Source organism: Priapulus caudatus, unplaced genomic scaffold (genome assembly GCF_000485595.1).
Source record: "Priapulus caudatus unplaced genomic scaffold, Priapulus_caudatus-5.0.1 Scaffold424, whole genome shotgun sequence".
NCBI classification, from domain to species: domain Eukaryota; kingdom Metazoa; phylum Priapulida; class Priapulimorpha; order Priapulimorphida; family Priapulidae; genus Priapulus; species Priapulus caudatus.
Genome location: NW_014577485.1, coordinates 171,778 through 193,963, shown reverse-complemented (window position 1 = coordinate 193,963; position 22,186 = coordinate 171,778). Strand labels below are relative to the sequence as shown.

At 42.5% G+C, this 22,186-nt stretch overlaps 1 protein-coding gene across 1 annotated transcript; it reads right to left on the bottom strand.

Annotated features, from left to right (window-relative positions):
* Nucleotides 1-10,478: 10,478 nt before the first annotated feature.
* On the bottom strand, nucleotides 10,479-12,784 carry LOC106810254 (synaptic vesicle glycoprotein 2C-like). The gene is made up of 3 exons (XM_014813545.1): nucleotides 12,739-12,784; nucleotides 12,283-12,376; nucleotides 10,479-12,060 (listed from the first exon to the last, which is right to left on the bottom strand). The coding sequence occupies exons 1-3, from the start codon at nucleotides 12,769-12,771 to the stop codon at nucleotides 10,769-10,771; spliced, it is 1,419 nt and encodes a 472-aa protein (XP_014669031.1). The 5' UTR covers nucleotides 12,772-12,784; the 3' UTR covers nucleotides 10,479-10,768.
* Between the last annotated feature and the right edge of the window lie 9,402 nt (nucleotides 12,785-22,186).

Here is a 22,186-nt window from a genome sequence, read left to right as displayed (position 1 = left end):
GCGACGACCGCATTATACAGCATTATTACAGAGCAGCATTATTACGACAGCATTATTACGACAGCATTATTAGTACGACAGCATTATTATTACGACAGCATTATTACAGAGCAGCATTATTACAGAGCAGCATTATTATTACGAGCAGCATTATTACGACAGCATTATTACAGAGATTCGTCGCAGACAGCGTAGATGCATGACGACGTCTATACGTGTTTGCTCATGATCGCGTTATCACAATAACTGAGCTCGTCACACGGTAGATCGCCCAGAACAAGGTCACGCGGTTGGGAACACTAAGCGCCAAAAACGTGTTCGGCACAATAGTCCAGGCAATCTAGGTCAATTTTGCAACCAACCTTAAAGAAAAAACAGAATTTTTTTTTACAGGGCATTTCTGTGATGACCCCAGAACACCATTCTAAAAGTCCTAAGAAATCATCCCACGCAAATCTCCCTAATTTGCATAAATCCAAAATGGCTTGACTACAATATCAATGAAGAAGTCCATTAGCAACGGCTATGGATTTGTTGGAGGCTGTGCGGTTGCTGTTTACCACTGACATCTTGTTCGGAAGAAAAATAGCAAATCATGCCAGCGCATGTTTCACGAGAAAGAAAACTGCATCTTCTCCCATCGTAGCAAGCAGAGCAGCGTTTAGCCTTTTTATGCTGAATACGTAGAGAATGAAGCCCTCTGATCCACGCGCGTGATAAACACACAGAAGAACACTACGCAGGCAACGATGATGCGGCAGACGAAAACAGCTGCAAGCACAGAAGAAACACAGCGCCACCACCGCATCACACAGCAGCAGTGCGTTCTGACGTCGTTGTGCAGGTGGAATATGACGATGCCGTCACTCGAGATAGATTCATTTTCTTTATTTAGCACTTAACTTAGTTACAATACAACAGGTGTATGATGGATATAACGTGAGAGTATAAATAAAAAAGAATAGTGAACTTACTAACAAATAAGTGCTGTGAGGGTCAAAGTAGCACTAGGCTTTCGAGTCGACCCCCGCATGAAGGGAGATAACGTCGATGGGAGGGAATATTATACCGGAAGTTTTCCCGGCAGCCATCAGCAAGATTCGGAAGCTACTGCTGACTACTGGCGCCGCTTGCTAGCCTTTACTCGTCCACGGTGTCAACAGGAAGCTCTGGTTGGTTCGCGCTATGTTTTGGGTTAGGTTTGGTTCGGTAGCATTTCACACGGGAGCACCGATAGATAATGTCGTGTGACGCACTCATACTTCAGTGGCATTTTACCCGCTTGAAGACGCAAAGCTCTGTCGAAGCATCTCGCTCTCTCTCGGCTAGTGTTAGGACGCGATCGAATCGGAGTTTAGAAGGTAGGGATTCGAAGATGGGATAAAGAAGGTTAGAAGATAGGAGTTTAGAATAGCCAACTCAAAATTTTGCAACCGATTTTGCAGTTCTGAAGCTTCGGATGCGATTGCAGGAGATTGGATTTTTAATTACCTATATACACTGCGGAACATAAATAATAAATCTGGAAACATATTTTGAATTAGATTCGATATCAGTTTAAGGTTTTCGATATCACATTCTGCACAATTAAGTGCAAGACGATGTCAAACAGGAGAGATTTCTCAACGCTATCAATAGGTCTTTTATCGCGATAGATAAATTTCCTCGTGTATATATTTGCAACTCGGGCTAGTCAGCAGATTTTTAATATTCTTAATTACCTATATACTACGGAACAAAAATAATAAATCTGGAAACATATTTTGAATTAGATTCGACATCAGTTTAAAGTTTTTGATATCACACTCCGCACAACTATGTGCAAGACGATGTCAAAGAGGAGAGATATATCAACGCGATTAATAGTTAGGCATATAGCCATGAGATTACAAGTCATTTTAATATCAGATATACAGCCGTGTATCAATCTAGTTGTGTATCTGTAGCTTGTTCCATAATTTGTTTTCACATACTATTTTGATAATTACAGTAAATGTTTAAAATAAATAAAAAAATATTGCACTTTTTGTTCTCTTATCTGATGTCGTCATTTTCTTATTACTGCATTATTTATATGATTACAATATTTTATCAAGACCTAATAATACATGTATTATTAGGTCTTGATATTATACACATAATATGTGAAATCAGGTATCACGCGAAAGGATGTACGTGGCTAACTCTTTATTTCTGTTACACTTCATCAATGGTAAAGTCATGATTCATGCCTGAGTGTGAAATTTAGCATGTTTCAGTGCATGTTGACAGACCTGACGTATCTGTGATGAATGACCAGAACCTAAACGTGAACCGAACGAAAGATCAAAGGTGAGTATATTGTTGGTTCTCGCACAGTGAAGCAGTATTAAGTGAAGTTGATATTTTAATCTGCCTCGTCTGTAGTGCCTAGATTTAATGATTCACCACAACAAATTCGATGATAGTGCATGCGCAGTGTGTTCTTCACTTTACGTTGCGAGCGAATGAATAGGATGATTTCAGGCAATAGAAATACGAACGTAACGACGTAACGTACGAACTATTGAAGTTTACTAAAAATATTGTATATTAGTTTGTGCTTATACATATATTATATATATATATATAAATATATATATATATATTTGTGTGTGTATGTGTGTGTGTGTGTGTGTGTGTGTGTGTGTGTGTGTGTGTGTGTGCGTTGTGTGTGCAAATATTGCTCATAAATACGGTAGCGTATGACGCTCCGCTGATATTGCCAGCTTAGGCCGACAGCTGTCGCCGAGCCTGCTTAGAAAACACGTATCTGGTTCTTTGCAGGGCTGTTGTAATGACCGCGTTGCATGTCACCGGAGTGCGGTATATTGCGAATAAAGCGCTGCGATTGAATACGTCAATCGCTTACGCGGAGATTGCTCGACATTTCATTCGTTAAGCAGTTAATTTCGCAGATTTGCTACAGACGAGATCTAGTCCGAGCCATGGGGTCAGACCCCTGCAACTGAGAGTTTTAAAGTTTTTTGCTATCTGCTCGATTCTTGTAGAGCTAGGTTGGTCTCACTTTCCAGGTGGATGACGCACCGTGCTATGGTGGGATTCTGTTCATAATTCGAGTTCAATATTCATTCGATGCGTGGAATTGCGATGATTCGAGTGCACTCATTCCGATGCGTGAATCGAATCATCGATGGCGTGAATCGCATGAATTCGCGATGCATGGCATCGATTCACGGATCGAATCATCGACACGCATCGAATCATTCGATTCACGGCATCGAATGATCGCATCGGAATGATTCGAATGCGTGAATCGAATGATTCGATGGCGTGAATCCGAATGATTCGATGCGTGAATCGGAAATGTTCGAATGCGTGAATCGAATGATGCAGCTGAATCATTCGATTCCGCATCGAATCATCGAATTCACGCATCGAATCATCGATTCACACATCGAATCATTCGATTCACGCATCGAACTCATTCGATCCACCATCGACATCATTCGATGCATCATTCGATGGCGTGAATCGAAATGATTCGATGCGCGAATTGCGAATGATTCGATCATCATCGATCACGCATCGAATCATTCGATTCACGCATCGATCATTCGATTCACGCATCGATCATCTCGATTCACAAGCATGAATGATGCATCGAATGATTCGATGCGTGAATCGAATGATTCGATGCGTAATCGAAATGATCGATGCGTAAACGAATATTGACGATGCGGTGAATCGAATGATGGCGATCGAATCATTCGATCGGCATCGAATCATTCTGATTCAGCGGCATCCGAATCATCGATTTCACTTGCATCGAGATCATCGATTCACATCATCGAATCATTCGGATGCTCAATTCGATGCGTCGAATCGAATGATTCGATGCCCCGAATCGAATGATTGCGAGGCCCATCATCGACTGCACGCATCGAATCTATTCGATTCAGCACGCAGTCGAATCATTGCGATTCACAGCATCGAATGATCCGATGAATTGCATTCATGCGTGAATCGAATCATTCGATCCGTGAATCGAAGTCATTCGAAGCGTGAATCGAATCATGATCGATGCATCATTCGATTCACGGCATCGAATGATTCGATTCAATCAGTTCGATGCGTGAATCGAAAATGATTCGATGCGTGAATCGAATCATTCGATGCGTGAATCGAATGATGCATCGTTATCATTCGATCGCGCATGCGCAATCATTTCGATTCACGCATCGAATGACATGCGAATGATTGCGATGCGTGAATGAACGAATGATCGATGCGTGAATAAAAAAAAAAAAAAAAATAATATGCATAAATCGAATGTTATATGTAGAATCGAGATGTTATATGTTAAATCGAATGTTTTAGTAATGGCGATAAGAATAAACATAAACAAAAATCGAATTTTGACCACAAACAACATGCATACCGCTCACCCTTGAGGCAATTTTCTAGTTTAACCGCTTTTAGGTTGAGAGCATAACTCAAATTAGGCCGAAAATCTAGGGGTAGGGGAAAAAACAAAAAAGTCTACTAGATCTTGTTGTTTGTAAAGCTAATGATCAGTGACCACTTCAAAAAGTTGTATTTAGAGCTCTTTCTAATGATAGGTGAAATAATAAGGTCACTAAGGTCAAAAAGGCACAAATGTTTGACCGTTGTCCTCGAAATCTGTAAATATTGCTTTTAGCAGCTCCTGTCTGGCCAAAGAACAGGGCTATAGATGGTGCTTTTTACCCCTAAATTTGTTCAAGGAGATGCCTGCTATCATTTTAAACTGCCCATGTTCAAATATATTGAATTTGACCAAGCCTATTACACAAGAAAGACAAGTGATGTGCTCAAAATAGCTGTTTTTATTAGCACCAAAAGTTGATAACGCTACAGTAATCAGAATCTTCGATCTAGAGCAACCATTGCTCCACCACATATTCAATGGGAAAGTCAACGAAGCGTTAGTCCTAATGTTTCGACATATTTTGCGCAAACTTTGGCAGGGTCAAAGGTCATACAAGTACACATTAACTGCAGTCAGTTGTTCGAATGAACTGACCTGGCATCAATTTTAAATAACGCAGCCCATAGGTAGCTCTCATTATATTGCGTTTTTTTAAAAATGAATTCATTAATACTTGATATTTTCATAACATAGGCATGCTCTATGTCAAATTTGGCACTCGTCTACTATTGTCTCAGGCGAAAATTAAAAGAATTAGGTAAGTCCATTTTTGGTAAGAGTCTTTCAGTTCCAGCTCTAACCATCAGCGCCTCTCTGAACAACCGAATGCCTGTAGGCAAGCACATAACATTTGGCATGTAAGGTGACCAACATCTTTGCATAGAACACTTTCTGAGGCATGGGACGATCCACACAGGAACAACCACATTTCATCAAGTGAAGGATATATTCTGGGCCACCAAAGAAGGCATTTTCCTGAAGCGTGACAGCTAGGTGTGAGTGTCTTTGTGTCCTTTTCTTCATACCATCCAAAAATTCCTCCTGGGTCCAAACAGAGGGGGATGTTTTCCTGAGTGATGCGCCAAAGAAGGCTGGTAAGTGGTTTGCAACGTTTTACATTTTTTAAGAAATGCTTCAGTCGTAGTGCATGTAACATAGTTTGGGAGACGAGGTGAGCCCTGCCATTTTAGCAGCCGCACACCCAGAGCTGAATGCGAACCTGTGACATGTCCACAGCATTTTTCTTGCCATAGCAAGCTGATTACGAATGTTGTGGCTTGGTTGTAGACGATCAGCAAAATTCAGCAGTTACGTCAGCCAACTGCAGACAAGGTGTGCCAAGCCGCCAAGGACTCTGATCTACAGTTTCTTTAGCCAATTCCGAAGTAATATGTGGCAAACCGTGTAAACGGCAACACTGAAAAGGGTCGGAGCTTGAAGGAGATTTTGAGCGATCATCTGTGTTTTTTTTGCTGTCTCACCAATGTCAAATCACCGTCCTACCGTTCCACTGGTGATTCCATGATGACTGGGACTTTGAGGTCCACTGTCGATCAATAATAGAGACTAGTAGGACAAACACATCTGTGTCATCAGACATCACTGGAATGGATTCCCTGTCTCTACTGCACCGCAATTACCTGTTGGACAAATGAATATTGTCGCGCTTCCTCAATGGGTCGTGTGAGGCGATTGACGTCTTCTGATCTCATCATTTTGAATTTCAAGTGGAGTGTTGCTTTCTGCTGTGATAACTAGCTTGTGTATGCCGTGGCTGTTTGTGGTGGAAGATCCTGTCCGAGACAGTTCATCATAGATGATCTGGAGTGATCTGGTTTCTTGTTTTCAAAGTGTACAGTCAGTCCAACTTTCCTGGCTGGCAGGGTTGTCTTCAAGCTGAGATGGGAAGACTCTACTGGCGCGGCCTGCCTTCCTCCCCCTGCCAGCAGATTTCGTGCTAAATCTCTGTAATGGTCGAATACAGGTCATCCGTCATAACCTTCAAGAGTACTTGAATACGTTCCTTCACAATTTGAAACATAATCTTCACTGACCAGCCTCGAGCCCAGTGGATCACCTAAAGCAGTAAGCAGACCGTCTATCAACCCATCACATCAGTCATGGCCTGTTTTTCTACTGCGATAAGCTTCTACTTGAGAACTCTTCTGTTTAGCTGTGACTTTCTGTGGCAATCCTCGATGCCAATTCATGTAAACCATGCGATGTTGGCACTGGCGGCAAGTTCATGGATGAGAACATGCTTGATATCAAATCTTCCGCGAACTGATAGCAGACACAAGACGCCGTGATAAATGGCATTTAAGTCCGTAATCTTGTGTCGCGCGAATGGATTACTTCCTGCTGTCCACAGTCAATGTAAAATAACCTTCTTGGATGGTTTCACTAAAACCGCGTCTGGCCCATTTTGTTCAAATTCCTCCATCTGTTTCTTTTCGAAATATGAACCGGAGTTCTGGCACATTGATAGCGCTCAGCTTTGCCAATTTGCCCAGTTATTTACGATATTCACTAACCTTCTGGGTGTTTGCAGCGTCCATGGGGTCAATGCACATCTCTAGGCTTTCTTGGCGGATCAACGCACTGTCTTCTGCTGCTTGCTACCGCATCCGATTGTTCTAGAGAGGGCTGATGTGTTAGAGTTGGAACTGAAACACTTTTACCTAAAAATGGATCTACCATATATTCTTATTTTCGCCTGGAGACAATAGTAAGACGAGTGCCAACATTTTGACATAGAGCATCGAAGTAGTGTAATGAGAATTTATTTTTTTAAAACGAAATATAGATGGAGGCTACCTTATGGCCCTGGTTTACTTTAAAATGACTGCCAGTCAGTTCATCGAAACAACTGAACTGGCAGTTTAACTGTGTACTTGTATGACGCTTTGACCCTGTAAGTTTGGCAAAGGATAATGCCACAATCTAGACTAAGCCTCTTGACTTTCACCATTGCAATATGTGGTGAGCAATGGTTGCTCTAGATCGACAGATCTGTGAAATTACTGTAAGCGTTATCAACTTTGGGTAATGAATAAACAGCTATTTAGCACATCACTTGTTTTCTTTTGTAAATACGGTTGTCAACCATTCAACATATTGAACATGGGTGGTTTAAATTGGATAGGCAGGCATCTCCTTGAAACTAAATTTTAGGGTAAAAATGCCCTATTAAAGACCGTTCTTGCCAAGGCAGGTGTGTCTAAAAAGCAATATTTCAAGATTTCGAAGAATGTCAAAAAATTGGTGACCTTTTGACCCTCTAGTGACCTCATATTTAACTATGCATAGAAAGAGCTCTTAAAATACCAAACATTTTTGAAGTGGTCACATGATCCATTAGGCTTTAAAAAACAACAAGATCAGTAGACTTTTTGTTTTTCCCACCCCTAATTTTTTGAGTTGAAGCTCTCAACACAAAAGGGTTAATACAGAAAATTGCTCAAGGGTGACGGGTGGTCATCCACCTAGAAAGTGAAGACCAACACCTAGTCTACAAGAATCAGCAAAGAAAAAAACTTTAACTCTCAGTGCAGGGTTCCGCCCAAAATCAGGGTTTGGCTCCCGGACTAATCCAGGTGTAACGCAATATGAACATAGTCGTCGACAGTGTGCGTGTTAAGAAAAATTCCGTCTGCGACGGCTTACTTTATTCAGACACTGAATTTAACAAGGGCGTCACAAAACATGCGTATACACACTCTACAATCGAGGAATTCGGCATTAGTGATACAATGTACAATGAACTATGAACTACATTGTATTGGCACGAAGATGCGCGCTCTTTTCCAGACAAGCCCGGTAATATATATATTTATTTATTTATTTATTTATTAACAGTGCCGAATATGATAAGTCGCCATGCAGGTAAGGCAACAGGTAGAGATATAGAATTCAGAAACATAGTAAAAAGGTAAATAATTTGATAACTAAAAAGGTAATTTGATGGGTATACTGGTACCAGCGATCGAGTCTGTAACTCAACTTGAATGGAAATACTAAATAATAACAGAGAGAAACAGCCAGCCCCATATATATATATATCAAGAGTAGATAATAGAGACTGAATAGTAGACTATAATATATATATATATATATATATATATATATATATATATATATATATATGACCTATGATCGATATAACACTTTATGTACAACGCATGTCACAATTCTAGTATGCCTTTGTCAGAGAATTAATTGACCTGTACGGATAAGAATACCACTATTTACACATAATGTCACGGCTAGAATTCCCTCAATTCATTATAATTTTCTATAAAAATATATCAACAATAAATTATGAATAAAAGTACATCATAATTCATTCAACTAAATTGTGATAACACAGTAATTGCAATATAATATTGATTGATAATTTCGCAGCGACATAGAGCTCTTTATAACGCAAGGCGCTGATCACAAAAACTGAATATATACTGAATATAACTAAATATATACTGAATATAACTGAATATAATATACATAAACTGATAACGGTAACAAGCCCCGCGAGGACAGAATAACAAATACGATAAACGCAAACCGAGTAAACCGCAACCGCAACCGAGTAAAACCGTTACAGGTGATTGTCTGTGTTCAATTCGTGATGTTCTTGACTTGAATATTTAATAATATCTCGAAGACTCGCGAAGAAAATAATGTGAAATGATTTTATAGATGAAAATAATGATGACGATGAAAATAATACTGGCTGTTGTGAAATGGCACGCTTTGATTGGTGGAAACTTGGCCATATTAGAATTATGTGAATGTGTCCGGCAGTTTTGAGTGGAAAGATGTTGGAGTGGAGTTATCGTTCACTAATCAATAACATGCTTTCCGGCATGACCTGTTTAAGAGCATTACGATACTGCACGGCATCACGATGTATTAAACAATTGATTGCTATTTATAATTACCAAAGTAATCAGTTTCTCAGTAGTGTACCATTGTCACGAGTAAAATATTATGAAATTGTCATACCAGCATTATCTCACTTGCAATCGCTGTGTCAAAATGCTGAGTTATTTTTAATTTTTGATTTCTCTCGTACTACCCGTGTAGATTGGTATTACACTTGGAATAAATAAACTGATATATATAGGCCTACAACTATTATTGATTAACCCCACTAGGTGCAGTTCAATACAGCAACAAGGTCTTACAAATGCTTACCGAGCACAAGGTAATGCGTTTTCTTCATTTTTTACCTATGGCGCTTTTCCTCACCGCTAATCTTTTCTGCCAGGTGTTATACTATACGACCAAAATTGACGACGCTTCGCGCTACAGCGCTACGCGCTGGAGGGCATACTCTCCTTCAGTTAGCCCCACGAATGGAGGTGGGCCAGGCCCGCTTCGAAGCGTGCTAAGTTATCCCGTACTAATTAAGTTAGCCCGCGCTAAACTGTGTCTGTACGCAATCTGGGGCCAGGCGCGGGATAAATTTTGATATACGCTTGCGCATAGCCTTGTTTGGGTTATATGGAAGTACAGTAGCGTGTGAAATTGTGTCAGCAATTGTGTGTTTGATCTGCACTTCACTGTCTGATTACAAGTTTCCCAGAATAATTTATCTATAATGTATGGGAAGGCAGACATAAGAATGTTTACACTTTCAATGCTGATAAAATGGCTCAATTAAATTATAATCGGATACCCAGATTCGATTATACGCCAGTTGCAGCTTCTGCTGCCTATTCAATCACCTGCTAATATTCTTCTTCTTCTTCTTCTTCTTCTTCTTCTTCTTCTGCTATTACAATAATATAGTATAAATCCTAATAAATCTATCGGCCTACCGTTGTTTGACCGTCATTGACGTCTTATCTGCTGAGTGACGTAACAAGCTAAACTGAGCGTGCGCGCAGTCAACCCGTGCTAACGCTGAAATTAACTACCGTTACCTATTACTTTTTTCAGTTACTACCGTTCACCAAAGAATACCTTCGAGGTAAGATCCGCTAACTACGTCTGTACTAGACCTGTTCCATGAAGTTTCGTGGAATTTCTCTACTGTGACTATACGCAGGTTGACTATTATAAGTCAATGCAGCCTCCTCACTCATATCTGGTCATGCATGGGCATATAGTTACATACCTCTCTAGACCACACGGATATGGTTCTACGCATTCTATAGACTGTGCAACTAAGCCATGAAGATGAAGCCACGATACTGTCTACTGCCGTTTCATCGGTATTGCGCATTGAAGTTTCCGTCATATAAACGGAAACGTTCCAACAATACGGATTGGTCATGATTGTTGCGATGTAGATCGTGTGATATTAACTGAATCCTAGTGTAAGGCTGCCCCTATGGTATCGGGTAAAAGCAGACCAGAAAACCCACCAGCACAAAGCAAGCCAACGACTAGTAATACTGGCACAGTGCAATTTACATCTATTAGTTGCCCAAACACGTAATTACCCAACACTGCACCTACTCGCGCAAATACCAAGCAAAATCCGTAGGCAGTGGCGCGCACACGAGTTGGGAACATCTCTGGACCCAACACAGCAATTGCATTCCACGCCAAGACGGAAACGCAGGCAAACAGACAGGATAAGATTAAATTTTCCAGCTTGTTCTTGATGAACCATATGAAAAACACTAGGACGCTGCTGGTGACCATGCTTCCAGCGAGCATCCACCGCCTGCCCAGCGTGTCTATGAACAGGACAGAGATCACGCTTCCCGGGAAGTTCGAGGCGGCCACGAGCAGACTGTTGATGTACAACTCGTCACTGCCACCCACCTCCGAGCAGTCTCCGAAATCCGGCACACCGCTGGAGTTCAGTCCCGCCAGCGTACTCGTGCACACAGATACATCGTCTCTCCCCGACTCTTCTAGCCTCTTGAACAGCTCCGGGAACCACATCCAGAGACCGTAGTAACCAAAAGCGAGCGCAAAGTTCACCCACGTGAATACGATTGTACGTCGCAGCAGGGGGGCAGAGAGCAGCTCTCTGCACTTCAACACCAAGCGACCGATCGAGCCGAGGTGGGGCATCGTCGACGTGTCGTGGCTGACGTCGCTGATGACGTGCGAGGGCTGGACGTGCGCCACGTCGAAACCTTGCTCCGTACCGTGGTTGACTGCGTACATCTTCGCGAGGATGGCTAGGCACTGCTCCTCCTTGCCGTTCTCCAGCAGCCACTTTGGGCTCTCCGGCAGAAATATCAGCATGACGGCCGACGTAAGGAGCGGCACCGTGCAGACGAGAATAAAGACGCGCCAGCTGGAATACGTGTACGCGCTGAAGTGGCCCATGTCCGTGTGTGGGATGATGGCCCAGGCTAGCAGAGCTACAAGTATGTTGCCAATCGTCCAAAAGGCTGCCATCAGACTGAGCATGCGGCCGCGCTTCTGACGAGGCTGAAACTCGACGAAGTACGACCAAACTATCGGCTGAGATCCTCCTACCGCAGCGCCACATAGGAATCGCATAACCAGTAGCATCCAGTAGGAGTGAGCAAAGCTGGAGAGCGCAGCGCACACCGCGTTGAAAATCAGACAGCAAATCAGCATCTTACGACGACCTTTGATGTCTGCAAGTGCGGCTAATGTGTAGCTTCCTATCATCATGCCTGCAAGTGGATAGAACGCATGATGTCACAGACAGAAAAGGAATATGCTATTTACCGAAAAAGAGCGTATTTATTTTAATCGCGTAACTGTTCATCACCTATATTTAACATTTGTTTACGTGTGAGCGTGATGTAACATCTAATTGCGTATCTCCCTGTTACACCAAAATTTACATGTTATCAGTAACAGCCCACATCCCCCTACGCTATGGAGAGATTCACCTATAAAAATAGACGCATTCAGCCATCCCTTGTTTTGGGAGGAGAGACGTAGTTCACACTCTGCAGATGGAAGCAAAAAGGAGACACACATCATCTGCGTAAGATGGGATTCAATTGCAATTACTGTCAGTCCTCATAACTACGTGTAATACACAGTGAATATATTGTATAATTAAACGTTCATACTGCCGCATGATGTATATACCGAGCGTTGATATGCACGCATAACTAGAGCAATTCTTTCTCGTCAGAGATTTATGCTTGAGTGTTAATCAATTTCGAGTTCATGAACCGGATGACGAGTGAAAAAATTCAGTTTTAAGCGCAAGTGAAAAATTTACGCTGATCGAATTTTTTACAGACTCATTTGTAACTAAATAATGTATGTTTGTAATTATGCAGCTTATTATTAATGCTGCATAATTACAAAGATTTAAGCTATTTAAATTCACGTACATCGACAGCACAGGCGCTTACTGCCCAGCCCATGGTCAATAGCAGAATCCAGTGGAATTGGCCTAATCCAATCAGGTCTAAGACATCATCGTAACTCCAGACGTTCCTTCCTTTCAGCAACGCAGCCTGTGAGAATTCGCTCATGTTTAATTTATCTGGCCCGTAAAATGTCGCGGCTCGCGGTCTTTAACGAGCGTATTCAACACACACACACACACACACACACACACACACACACACACACACACACACCCACACACACACACACACACACACACACACACACACCACTTCTTGAGCACCACGCACGCACGCACTGCACACACGCCACGCCACGTTACGCACCGCACGCACGCCTCGTACGCACGCGCACGCCACGCGCACACGCCAGCACACGCACAGCGCCCGCACACTGCACGCACACGCACGACGCACACGCACACAGCTCACACGCACGCACCCATCACCAGCACTCACACACAACACACACACACACAGCACACACACACCACGGGGCAGGCACGCACCACTGCACAGCACCGCGATTAACGCAACCCACGCACGCTCGACGCACACGGCACGCGCGACGACGGTACGCAAACGCGCACACGCACACGCACACGCACACGCACACGCACACGCACACGCACACGCACGCACGCACGCACACACACACACACACACACACACACACCTACACACACACAGTATGCCCGAAGGTATTTTTTGTGAATGGAAACAGGTTATCGACAAAAAACATGTCAACGAAAAGGAAAACTATTATACGCGTAGTATAGTTGACTATGCTCACCTAGCTTGCTCTCTAGCAACTGCACCTGCACCCTAACCCTAACCCTTAATGTTTATCATGCTCTCAATATATCTATATGATATTAAACGCACGCGCGGCTTTACGACCATGAAATCGATCTGTTATCAGACACCTTTGGTCAGAATTGTGAAACTTTGCACACGCGTACTAGAATAGGTCCTGAAGACGTTCTGATATAGTGCCAATTGGACAGCGCCACCTGGTGGCGTACAGCGCTCCTTGCGGGTTAACGGGTATTGAGTTATGCCACTTTTCGTTTTTGGCTATACAAAATAAGGTACATTTTGATATATAGCATGCTAATCTAATTATTTATTATTTGCCATTATTTGTCATTATTCACCACTGATATATTCTTACCGTAGCTTCGTGACTGAGCGCTCCTGCTGATAAACTAAATCTGCCAGATTCCTGGTCACACGGCATTGGACACTTGTCAGATAACTGTTGATCTCTAAGCATCATGATTTCTGTCAAATAGGAAACCATGATAGCGATATGCGTGCACTCGCGCAATCAAATATAGTCTGTAACCTACGCACACACGTGCGCACGTATTCACGTGCGTCCTCGCGAGCACAAGTGCTAAACATGCGATTTCTCGTGTACGCATGCCACACTGGCCAACACGTGCAACAAGTTCACAATCACAACGGTAATAATCGCTAATATAGTTTAATCACTACTGGTTACTACTTTTAATTTTGATTACTGATTTAACTGATTACTACGACTAAAGCGATTTACCTGAGCAACCTATCTGCCGATTTCACGCCGGTGTTCTAATCAGACTACCGGCTCACGAATTTCACTCACCGGCGTTTTGTACGTACGAACCTTCTCTAGACACGGTGTCCTTCAACTCCATATCGCGGCATTTATCTCACTTCATGGTGCATCGTCTGCTGCGTACTGTCGTGTAGCGGCTGATGTTTCGAGTGATAGATATCTCGCTAAGGCCCCTGGTGGCCGGTAAGTAATCGACTATAGCGTGATAATTTATCACAGGTGAAGCGAGCTGTTTAAACAGTCGTTAAAATAAATAGACCGTAGATAGTCCGGTTAAGAAATCTTAACTGGAGTTCGCCTCTCCACTAAGATGATAGGTTAATTACGGAACACCAGTGTCTATGCGCAGAATGTATGAGGGGTTACGTGATTCATGGACTCTATTCAGTTATCATGTTGTTAAGTAGTTATGAAGTCATCAATCTGAAATGAAGTGTCACGTAAAGGTTATGCGATTTTAAATGCATGTTAGTCGTACCTATGCTATCTATGATCATTCTGACAAGCCCCTGGTAACAACATAGGCAATGATTACTAGCTACCAGCGTACATTATACTATTAGCTACGCATACTACTACCATGAAGATCAGTCAATAATTCACAAATCTCACCCCCAGCAGTCGTATGCGAATACAATTTACCAGTGACGAAATTTCTCTGAACAAAGCCGTAGCGTGTGGGGGAGGCAAGGAGGCAGCTAATTTTGTAGAAAAATATCATAAAAGTAGAATAAATGTAAATATTCCGTCAATAAATAGAAATCATCCGTGAGCTAACCCATGCTATACAGCGTACGTTGACTGGGGGCTACGCCTCTCTCTCATCATTACTCAGCAGAAATCGATCTGTGGGCGAAAAGAACCTGTTTAGGCTATTGGCCAGTGGGTCCTACATGACATGTGTAGCCGTCAGTCACGCCCTTACCAAACAAATAAAATCGCATTTTGTAGAAATTATATATTTAATATAGAGCATCTCTTATATTTAAAATTATATGGCGCCTAGTCGTGCTGACCTTTCCTAACCCTCTGCCACATAAACTGTTGTTGGTTTTGCTCAAATTAAATATCTAAGACAGAGAGCACGTACTCAGCAGTAGTTTGACACATTATCAATAGCGAGCGCCTTGGTGTGAAATAGCTTCTCTGCATAGATTCTCCAACCAGACTCAGCGACATAGATCTATCGGCGAAAGTGCATCGAATGGCAACACGTGACCATATTACATCAAAACTCGCGCAAATAACCAATGACCACAAGCCAATAAGCCATATTTTTATTTAACATCCATTGTTACATACGACTGTTTCGTTTGCAACAATTGATTTATTTATGTTCATTCGCATGAAACGTAAAGTGAAAGCTATTAATTAGTTGGCATGCAACGTAAAGTGAAATCTACTAACTAACTAGCATGTACTGGTAATGTGCCTATTATTAGCTCATCTGACGTAGTCAGATGCAGCTTGTAGAATCGCATGATTGTTCGTGCGTGTGTCCGGCCGTCCGTGCGTCCGTCCGTGCGTGAGTCAACAGTTGGACACAAATCTTAACCGCTCGACGTACGGTCACGATATTCGGGACGTGGGGGGGGGGATCGTGAAAAGGACTCGGGAGGATCAATTTGGGGGGTCAAGGGTCAAAGATCAAGATGTGTAAACATAGGGGGAATATTTCCCCCTTAACTTGAGGTATAGGAGGAAATACGGAATTGCGGCACAAATCTGAACGGCTCGACCTAGCTCTTAATATTCGGTGTATAGTGTGATGGGCAGGAAACCCATCACCAGTGCGAAATTGGAGGTCACAGGTCAAAGGGCAGTGGGGAAAGGTAGATATCAGACATTTTCTGAGGACGTGGCCTAACGAACAGAGTGAAAAACTTTTTTGTTTCAGCGCTGACTTACCATTTTTATTATTTTATTGAAAGGACCATGAAATGTGCTTTCCACTGACGTGCGAAGAGTAAGTGTCTGATAACCTTTTGACCCTCAAGAGGAGGGTTAAACATGGATTCCTGAACTGCCTCAATGATGTCACAGTGTTCTCATATTCATTGCACATCCATAATCTAGAAAGCTCATAAGCCTTGATAGCCCAACGGCTACAGCACAGGATTACGGCTCAAAGGTCCTTGAATCGAATCCCATCAGATCTTTTAATATTTACCTGTTTTCTGTATTTTTCTATCTTTATCCATTTAACTATTTTTTTCCAATTAACGCAAATATTTACATGATTTATTTACAACAATTTCATAACAACAATAATTTTTACAACAATTAAATATTTAAAAAAATAGGGTTAGGGTTAGGGTGCGCCTAACAAAGGTGTCACTACGCACGACTTAAATGTTACGTTTATAACCGTAGCAACAGACCTCAGATAAGCCCAGACGCTCTGCGGCTCTTGTTACATAATTAATGTGACGAAGCCGGTGTCCAGCCACCAGACCCTCTACTGGTGTCCGCGTTTGCCTTATTTAATTACAATGTGGTCTTTTAATAAATCATATTAATAACCGCACGCCTGTCTTCTTCATAGTCTCAAACATTGCGAGTTGTGCACTGATAGTAGATTTTCACCCATTTTCCGGGGAAATGGAAAAACTGACGCTAACTGAAACGTGAAATGTGGTCGCCACAATGAACATACAAGCATGATCCAGCAATTAATATGCCAGCAGTATAATATGCCAGGCCAAAAATAAAATGTAGTTTAACGTTATGTATTTTCAGCTACTAGGTCCCACTATCTAAAGTATACGCGATATTGACCCACAGAAAGGCTTATTGTTAGAGGCGCATATGTATGCGTACGCTGATCCAGAGAGACATGATACAAGATTGCGTGGCACAGCTTTGCTGTTGAACCTAAGCGCTGCGCGCGGATGAGACGCGCAGTTCCGCCGGATATGCGCACGGGACCGCGGGGATGTTCAAGTATGAAGCTCTGTCCGCAGTGGAGACGTGCGCCAAATTCGAGGCCCGGCGCAGGTCTCCACAGCGGTCAGCGGATGGTCTGTAGTTTTAGAAGATGACAATGATTATATATATGGACGATATTCCAGGAATTGGAGATTATAAAACAGTAACAAAAATCGCTCAGTCATGCTCCAGATTAGCTGAATCAAAAAGAATAATAGAATTTAATATAAACAAAACAAATACAATGGTTATAAAATTCACAAACAAGGAAAGAATAGAAAAGGAGATATTAATAGGCAACCAAGTAATCAAAAAATGCACCAAATATTCATACCTAGGGAATTTAATTAATGATATAGGAGGTTATAACGATATGATAAGAGTCCGAACTGCAAAATGTAGGTTCACGCTGAGGGAAATATTATCATGGGCAGAAGAGCCAAATTATGGAAATCATACTATAGAAGCAAGAGTGAAATTATACGAATGCACGGTTTATACGAAAAACGATGAAAACTCCAAGGAAAGATACGGAGAAATCAGTAAAAATAACATATAGTTTCTATACGTAAATCGTGGTAAATACATTAAAAACGCATTATTTTATTGAAAATCCCCATATTTACTTATAAAACATCCAAGAGATGGCGCTGTGACAGTGTGCTGTGTTTTGCTGAATTGTTCAATGAATGACGCACACGTTCACTTCCGACAGCGAGTGAAAATGCAGAAAATTTTCCTCTTCGATGCGAAAGGCATCGGCCGGGCATTTCATTATTTACGAAAAGTAAACAGGCTGGGGAAAGACAGTAGGTACAGGAACTGGTCACGTCGGTGACGCCCCATTTATGTCCATCAACGAAGAAGGCGGGGCTTATTCTGATTACGGAGATGCGAAAATGCAACAGAAGGACGTAGCGCAGTGCGCTAAACAGCGTGTTATTTTCGTATTTGTGCCAAACTCTATCGTAGGAAACCGTTCTAGCCTAGCAGAATGCCCTATAGTTCCTGAGATCGGCGATTTGGTGCTCTAATGGTATTAATTATACCTAGAAATTATAATAGAGAGGTGCGGCGTAGACTGTGATTGGAAGACACAAAGTGTCAATCTTCGTCGCGTCTCGGCATCATGGCCGCATCACGTCTAGCTGTAGCCTTTATGGACTGACACTGACCAACTGGCCAAGCGTGCATGAAGTTCAGTGGCGGATTCGGGGTGGTGGGTGGATTTGGTGGCTAGCCACCCCCTCTGTTGGCTAATAAGATTTTTACACATATACCAATTAATTATTGCCAAGTATAATTGTCGCGCGGCTGTACAAAACGGCACCTGACGCATGGGTTAAATTATGTAATTGAGTGGCAAAGCAGGTTATAACCCGTTTGCAGCTTTTTTCACAATTCCAAGAAAGAGTTTTGGCTGTCGCCCTCATCCCAGCCGTGGTCACCCCCTACATATTCAATAATGCCCCCCCCCGTACATCAATCAATGCCACGCTGCAAGCGCAAGAATTATTCTACTAAAAAGAGAATTGTCGTAGTTAGAATGAAGGTTGTACATGTACTCAAAAGTGCCTCAAACACCATCTCCTGCTATCTACAATTTCAAAATTGTCTATTTCCCATACCCCCGCCTGTTTTCCACCCGCTTGAAGTCCTGGATCCGCCACTGGGTTGGGAAAACATTTTATGTTTACACTTTGCTGGCCAGTTTTTGGATTAAGCTAATCTACATTATCGGCGCACAGATACCGAAACAATAAATTGCTCTCGAACATGTAGATAATAATTCCTCCACAGAATGTGCATCTAAAGGAGTCACACCGAAATAGTCTTCCGCCAATTGCTCACCGGCGACCCATTAAATTGTAAGTAAAATTACACCCTGCGGTTTTGTGCAAAATGCGTACGTTATTGCTGCCACAAGTGTCGTGTGAAGTTTATACAGCGTTAATTAATTTGTGGTTATTTTCAATGAAAAAATGTAGGTTGCGTGCGTATAGTACCGGTTTCTACGTATTTTTGTGCCATGTTTTTTTAAACCAGCCTGAGCAACAGGTCTATCATTTCCATCTATCTATGCCTCTGAACCCTGCTGTCCATGGGTGCCATCTACTGGCAATTTCCACCTAAACTACGATATACCTGGATCATAGCGTAGGACGCTTTCTTTTGCATAGAAATAGATATTATATAGCGATAGAAAATCATGCAATATTGGTGTTCATATCATTGGGAAATAGCAACACATTGTTACTGAGGCATATGGCAGCTAGACCGAATACTTTATGTGCTGGTTGGTCATCTCGTCTTGGCGATATAAATACTGGTTAGAGGACAACAGCTACCTGTGTGGGGAGAAGAACTGGACTAGAAATAATAATGAACATGATGAATGACATAATGAATCATGTTTGTGAACATGGGTCTCCATCAAATTCTCAGTGATAATAATTATATGCTTATATCAGAAGGAAACCGCAAATTGATTAAATTCGGTCGCCAGTAAAACCAAGCAAGCAGGCTCGTGTAACTATATAGTATAATAATAATATTCTGTGAATAAATGCCGCGTTAAAATCCTTACGTTGCGCCTAGTGTGTGTGTGTTGTGGACGTGTGTGTGTGTGTGTGTGTGTGTGTGTGCTGTTGTGTGTGTGGTGGTGTAGTGCTGTGTGTGCGTGTGTGTGTGTTGTGTGTGTGTGGTGTGTGGTGTGTGTGCTGTGTGTGTGGTCCGTGTGGTGTTGTGTGTGGCGTGGTGCGTGTGCGTGTGAGTGATGACGTGTGCGTGTGCGTGTGCGTGTGCGTTGTGCGTGTCGTGTGTGTGTGTAGTGTAGTGTGTGTGTGTTGTGTGTGCGTGTGTGTGTGTGTGTTGTGGGGTGTGTTGCTGTGTATGCCTCGTGGGTGTGTGCCTGTGTGTGTGTGTGTGTGTGTGTGTGTGTGTGTGTGTGTGTGTGTGTGTGTGTGCGTGCCTGTGTGTGTGCCGGTGTGTGCCGGTGTGTGTGCCTGGGTGTGCCCGTATGTGTGCCCGCGTGTATGTGAATAAAACGTGCGTAAACTGAGTAATTAACCATTTCCTCTCACTACAATTGCATTATTTATTGAAGCATTTTGTAACCATACTAAAAACGTTATTATGCTGTTTAAAGAAATCTACACACAACTTCTTATAAACGTTTAGCGGGCGTTTCTATTGAGCCATTATTCAACAACCTACCTATTGTTAACGTTGTGAAAACGTTAAAAAACTGTGTGTTTTTTTTCAAACCAAAACCTATTGTTGCGATATATGTTAGCTGGGAGGTTAGAATCTCATTAAGGGAAAATTGTTTTACCCTTTATTTGTACCCTTCCTGGTATACATAATCACTTGCATAATGTATAGATATTATTTTATTAAACAGATTTGCGTACTTAAATTTCTTGGAATAACAGTAGGAACATTAGAACATTAGAAATTGCAACAACAGAAGAAAAATGTATCTGAACGTAATTTTCCCAAAGTGGTCCCCCTCTCTCTTTGACCAACCAGAAAAACATTAGTAATCACAATATTAAAGGCAAATAAAAATAAACAATAATTGCATTTCATACCTGATTACTCCCCGTTATGTGCGAGATATTGTTGCAGATAGCTAGAGTAGTTCTATGTAGCAGTTTGTTCCACAACGGTGCGTGACTGTTCTAGCTCTGACGACACTTGCACACACAATATGCATATGCATATCACACGTTCCATGTCGAGCACGTTGCCTGTGACAATCCACATTGATCCGCATTGTGATTATATGCACGTGATGAGCCCCGAAACTGCACGAGCAGGAACAGGTCAGAGGTCGGCACGTCATTTCCTGGCACATCAGACTACGTAAAATTTTCGAGCCAGCCATCGAGATGCGATCCCATGACCTGCATCTCGGGGGCTTTTTCGGCCCGTGGAAACAGCCCCACTGTTGCGGACGCCGGCAACCGCGCCACGGGGACACCCGGTGGGATGTACGTGGGAAGATAGAATGTACGTCACGAAGCATAGCACAGCTCGATGGGGGAAGCCGCCGCAGCGTCTATGAACAGACGGGGCGACATTCATGATATTAGATCAAATCATCATATCAAATTATTACGACAAATTTGTCATTATTAACCCCTGATGATATTAGAGAACCTCCCATGCATGTAGGCGTCATAACGACGTGCCTACGCGAGCGCAGCAGTACACGAAGCAGCACTCTGTATATAGTGTAAATTTGATGGATTTAATTGTATATCGCATCAATGGATAAAGTATATATAGCGAGATTGTAAAATTTATTTTGTAAACAATCGCTGTGCGTTTTTTAATCAGGGGCAGCGATCGCATGACGCGTGCAGTCACACGTCATCGCGTGTGATGCGGCGCGTGCGGTGCAACGATGAGTCTGCACACTCATACACACGTCTGGGGAAAAATACACATGTATCATCATGCAACTGTACATTTATGAATTATATGGGCTCGACGCGACCTTGTCACTTCTGCTCGTAGGATCTATGTCCCCCTGACCTCTGTTTGACCTGGCTCGTTTAGCTATTTCTGACTAACCCTAACCCTATATATACATATATATTAGTCAGAAATAGCTAAACGAGCCAGGTCAAACAGAGGTCATGGGGACATAGACCTTATCTGCGTCACGTCTAGTAGTCGCCGTTGCTGGCGTTTAGGTGCGCAGCCTCAGCTAAACACGGGTGGTAGCTTCGTCGGGGAAACCTTGCGCTTCACCACGAAGCGAGCACGTGCACATTTCGCGTGCCCTGTATGCAAGTATATAAGCAAGGGATGTGACAGTTGTCGGACACTTTAGTCCTGCAGTCTTCATAGGAGCCCACTACATAACGCAACGAGATACGATCATAGAAC

Coding starts and splice junctions, on each gene's coding strand:
- LOC106810254 (XM_014813545.1), bottom strand. CDS start 12,771: ATGGGCTGGGCAGTAAGCGCCTGTGCTGTCGAT. Junction 12,377..12,738: donor TAAGCGCCTGTGCTGTCGAT/GTACGTGAATTT, acceptor CATCTTACGCAG/ATGATGTGTGTCTCCTTTTT. Junction 12,061..12,282: donor GAATGCGTCTATTTTTATAG/GTGAATCTCTCC, acceptor ATCCACTTGCAG/GCATGATGATAGGAAGCTAC.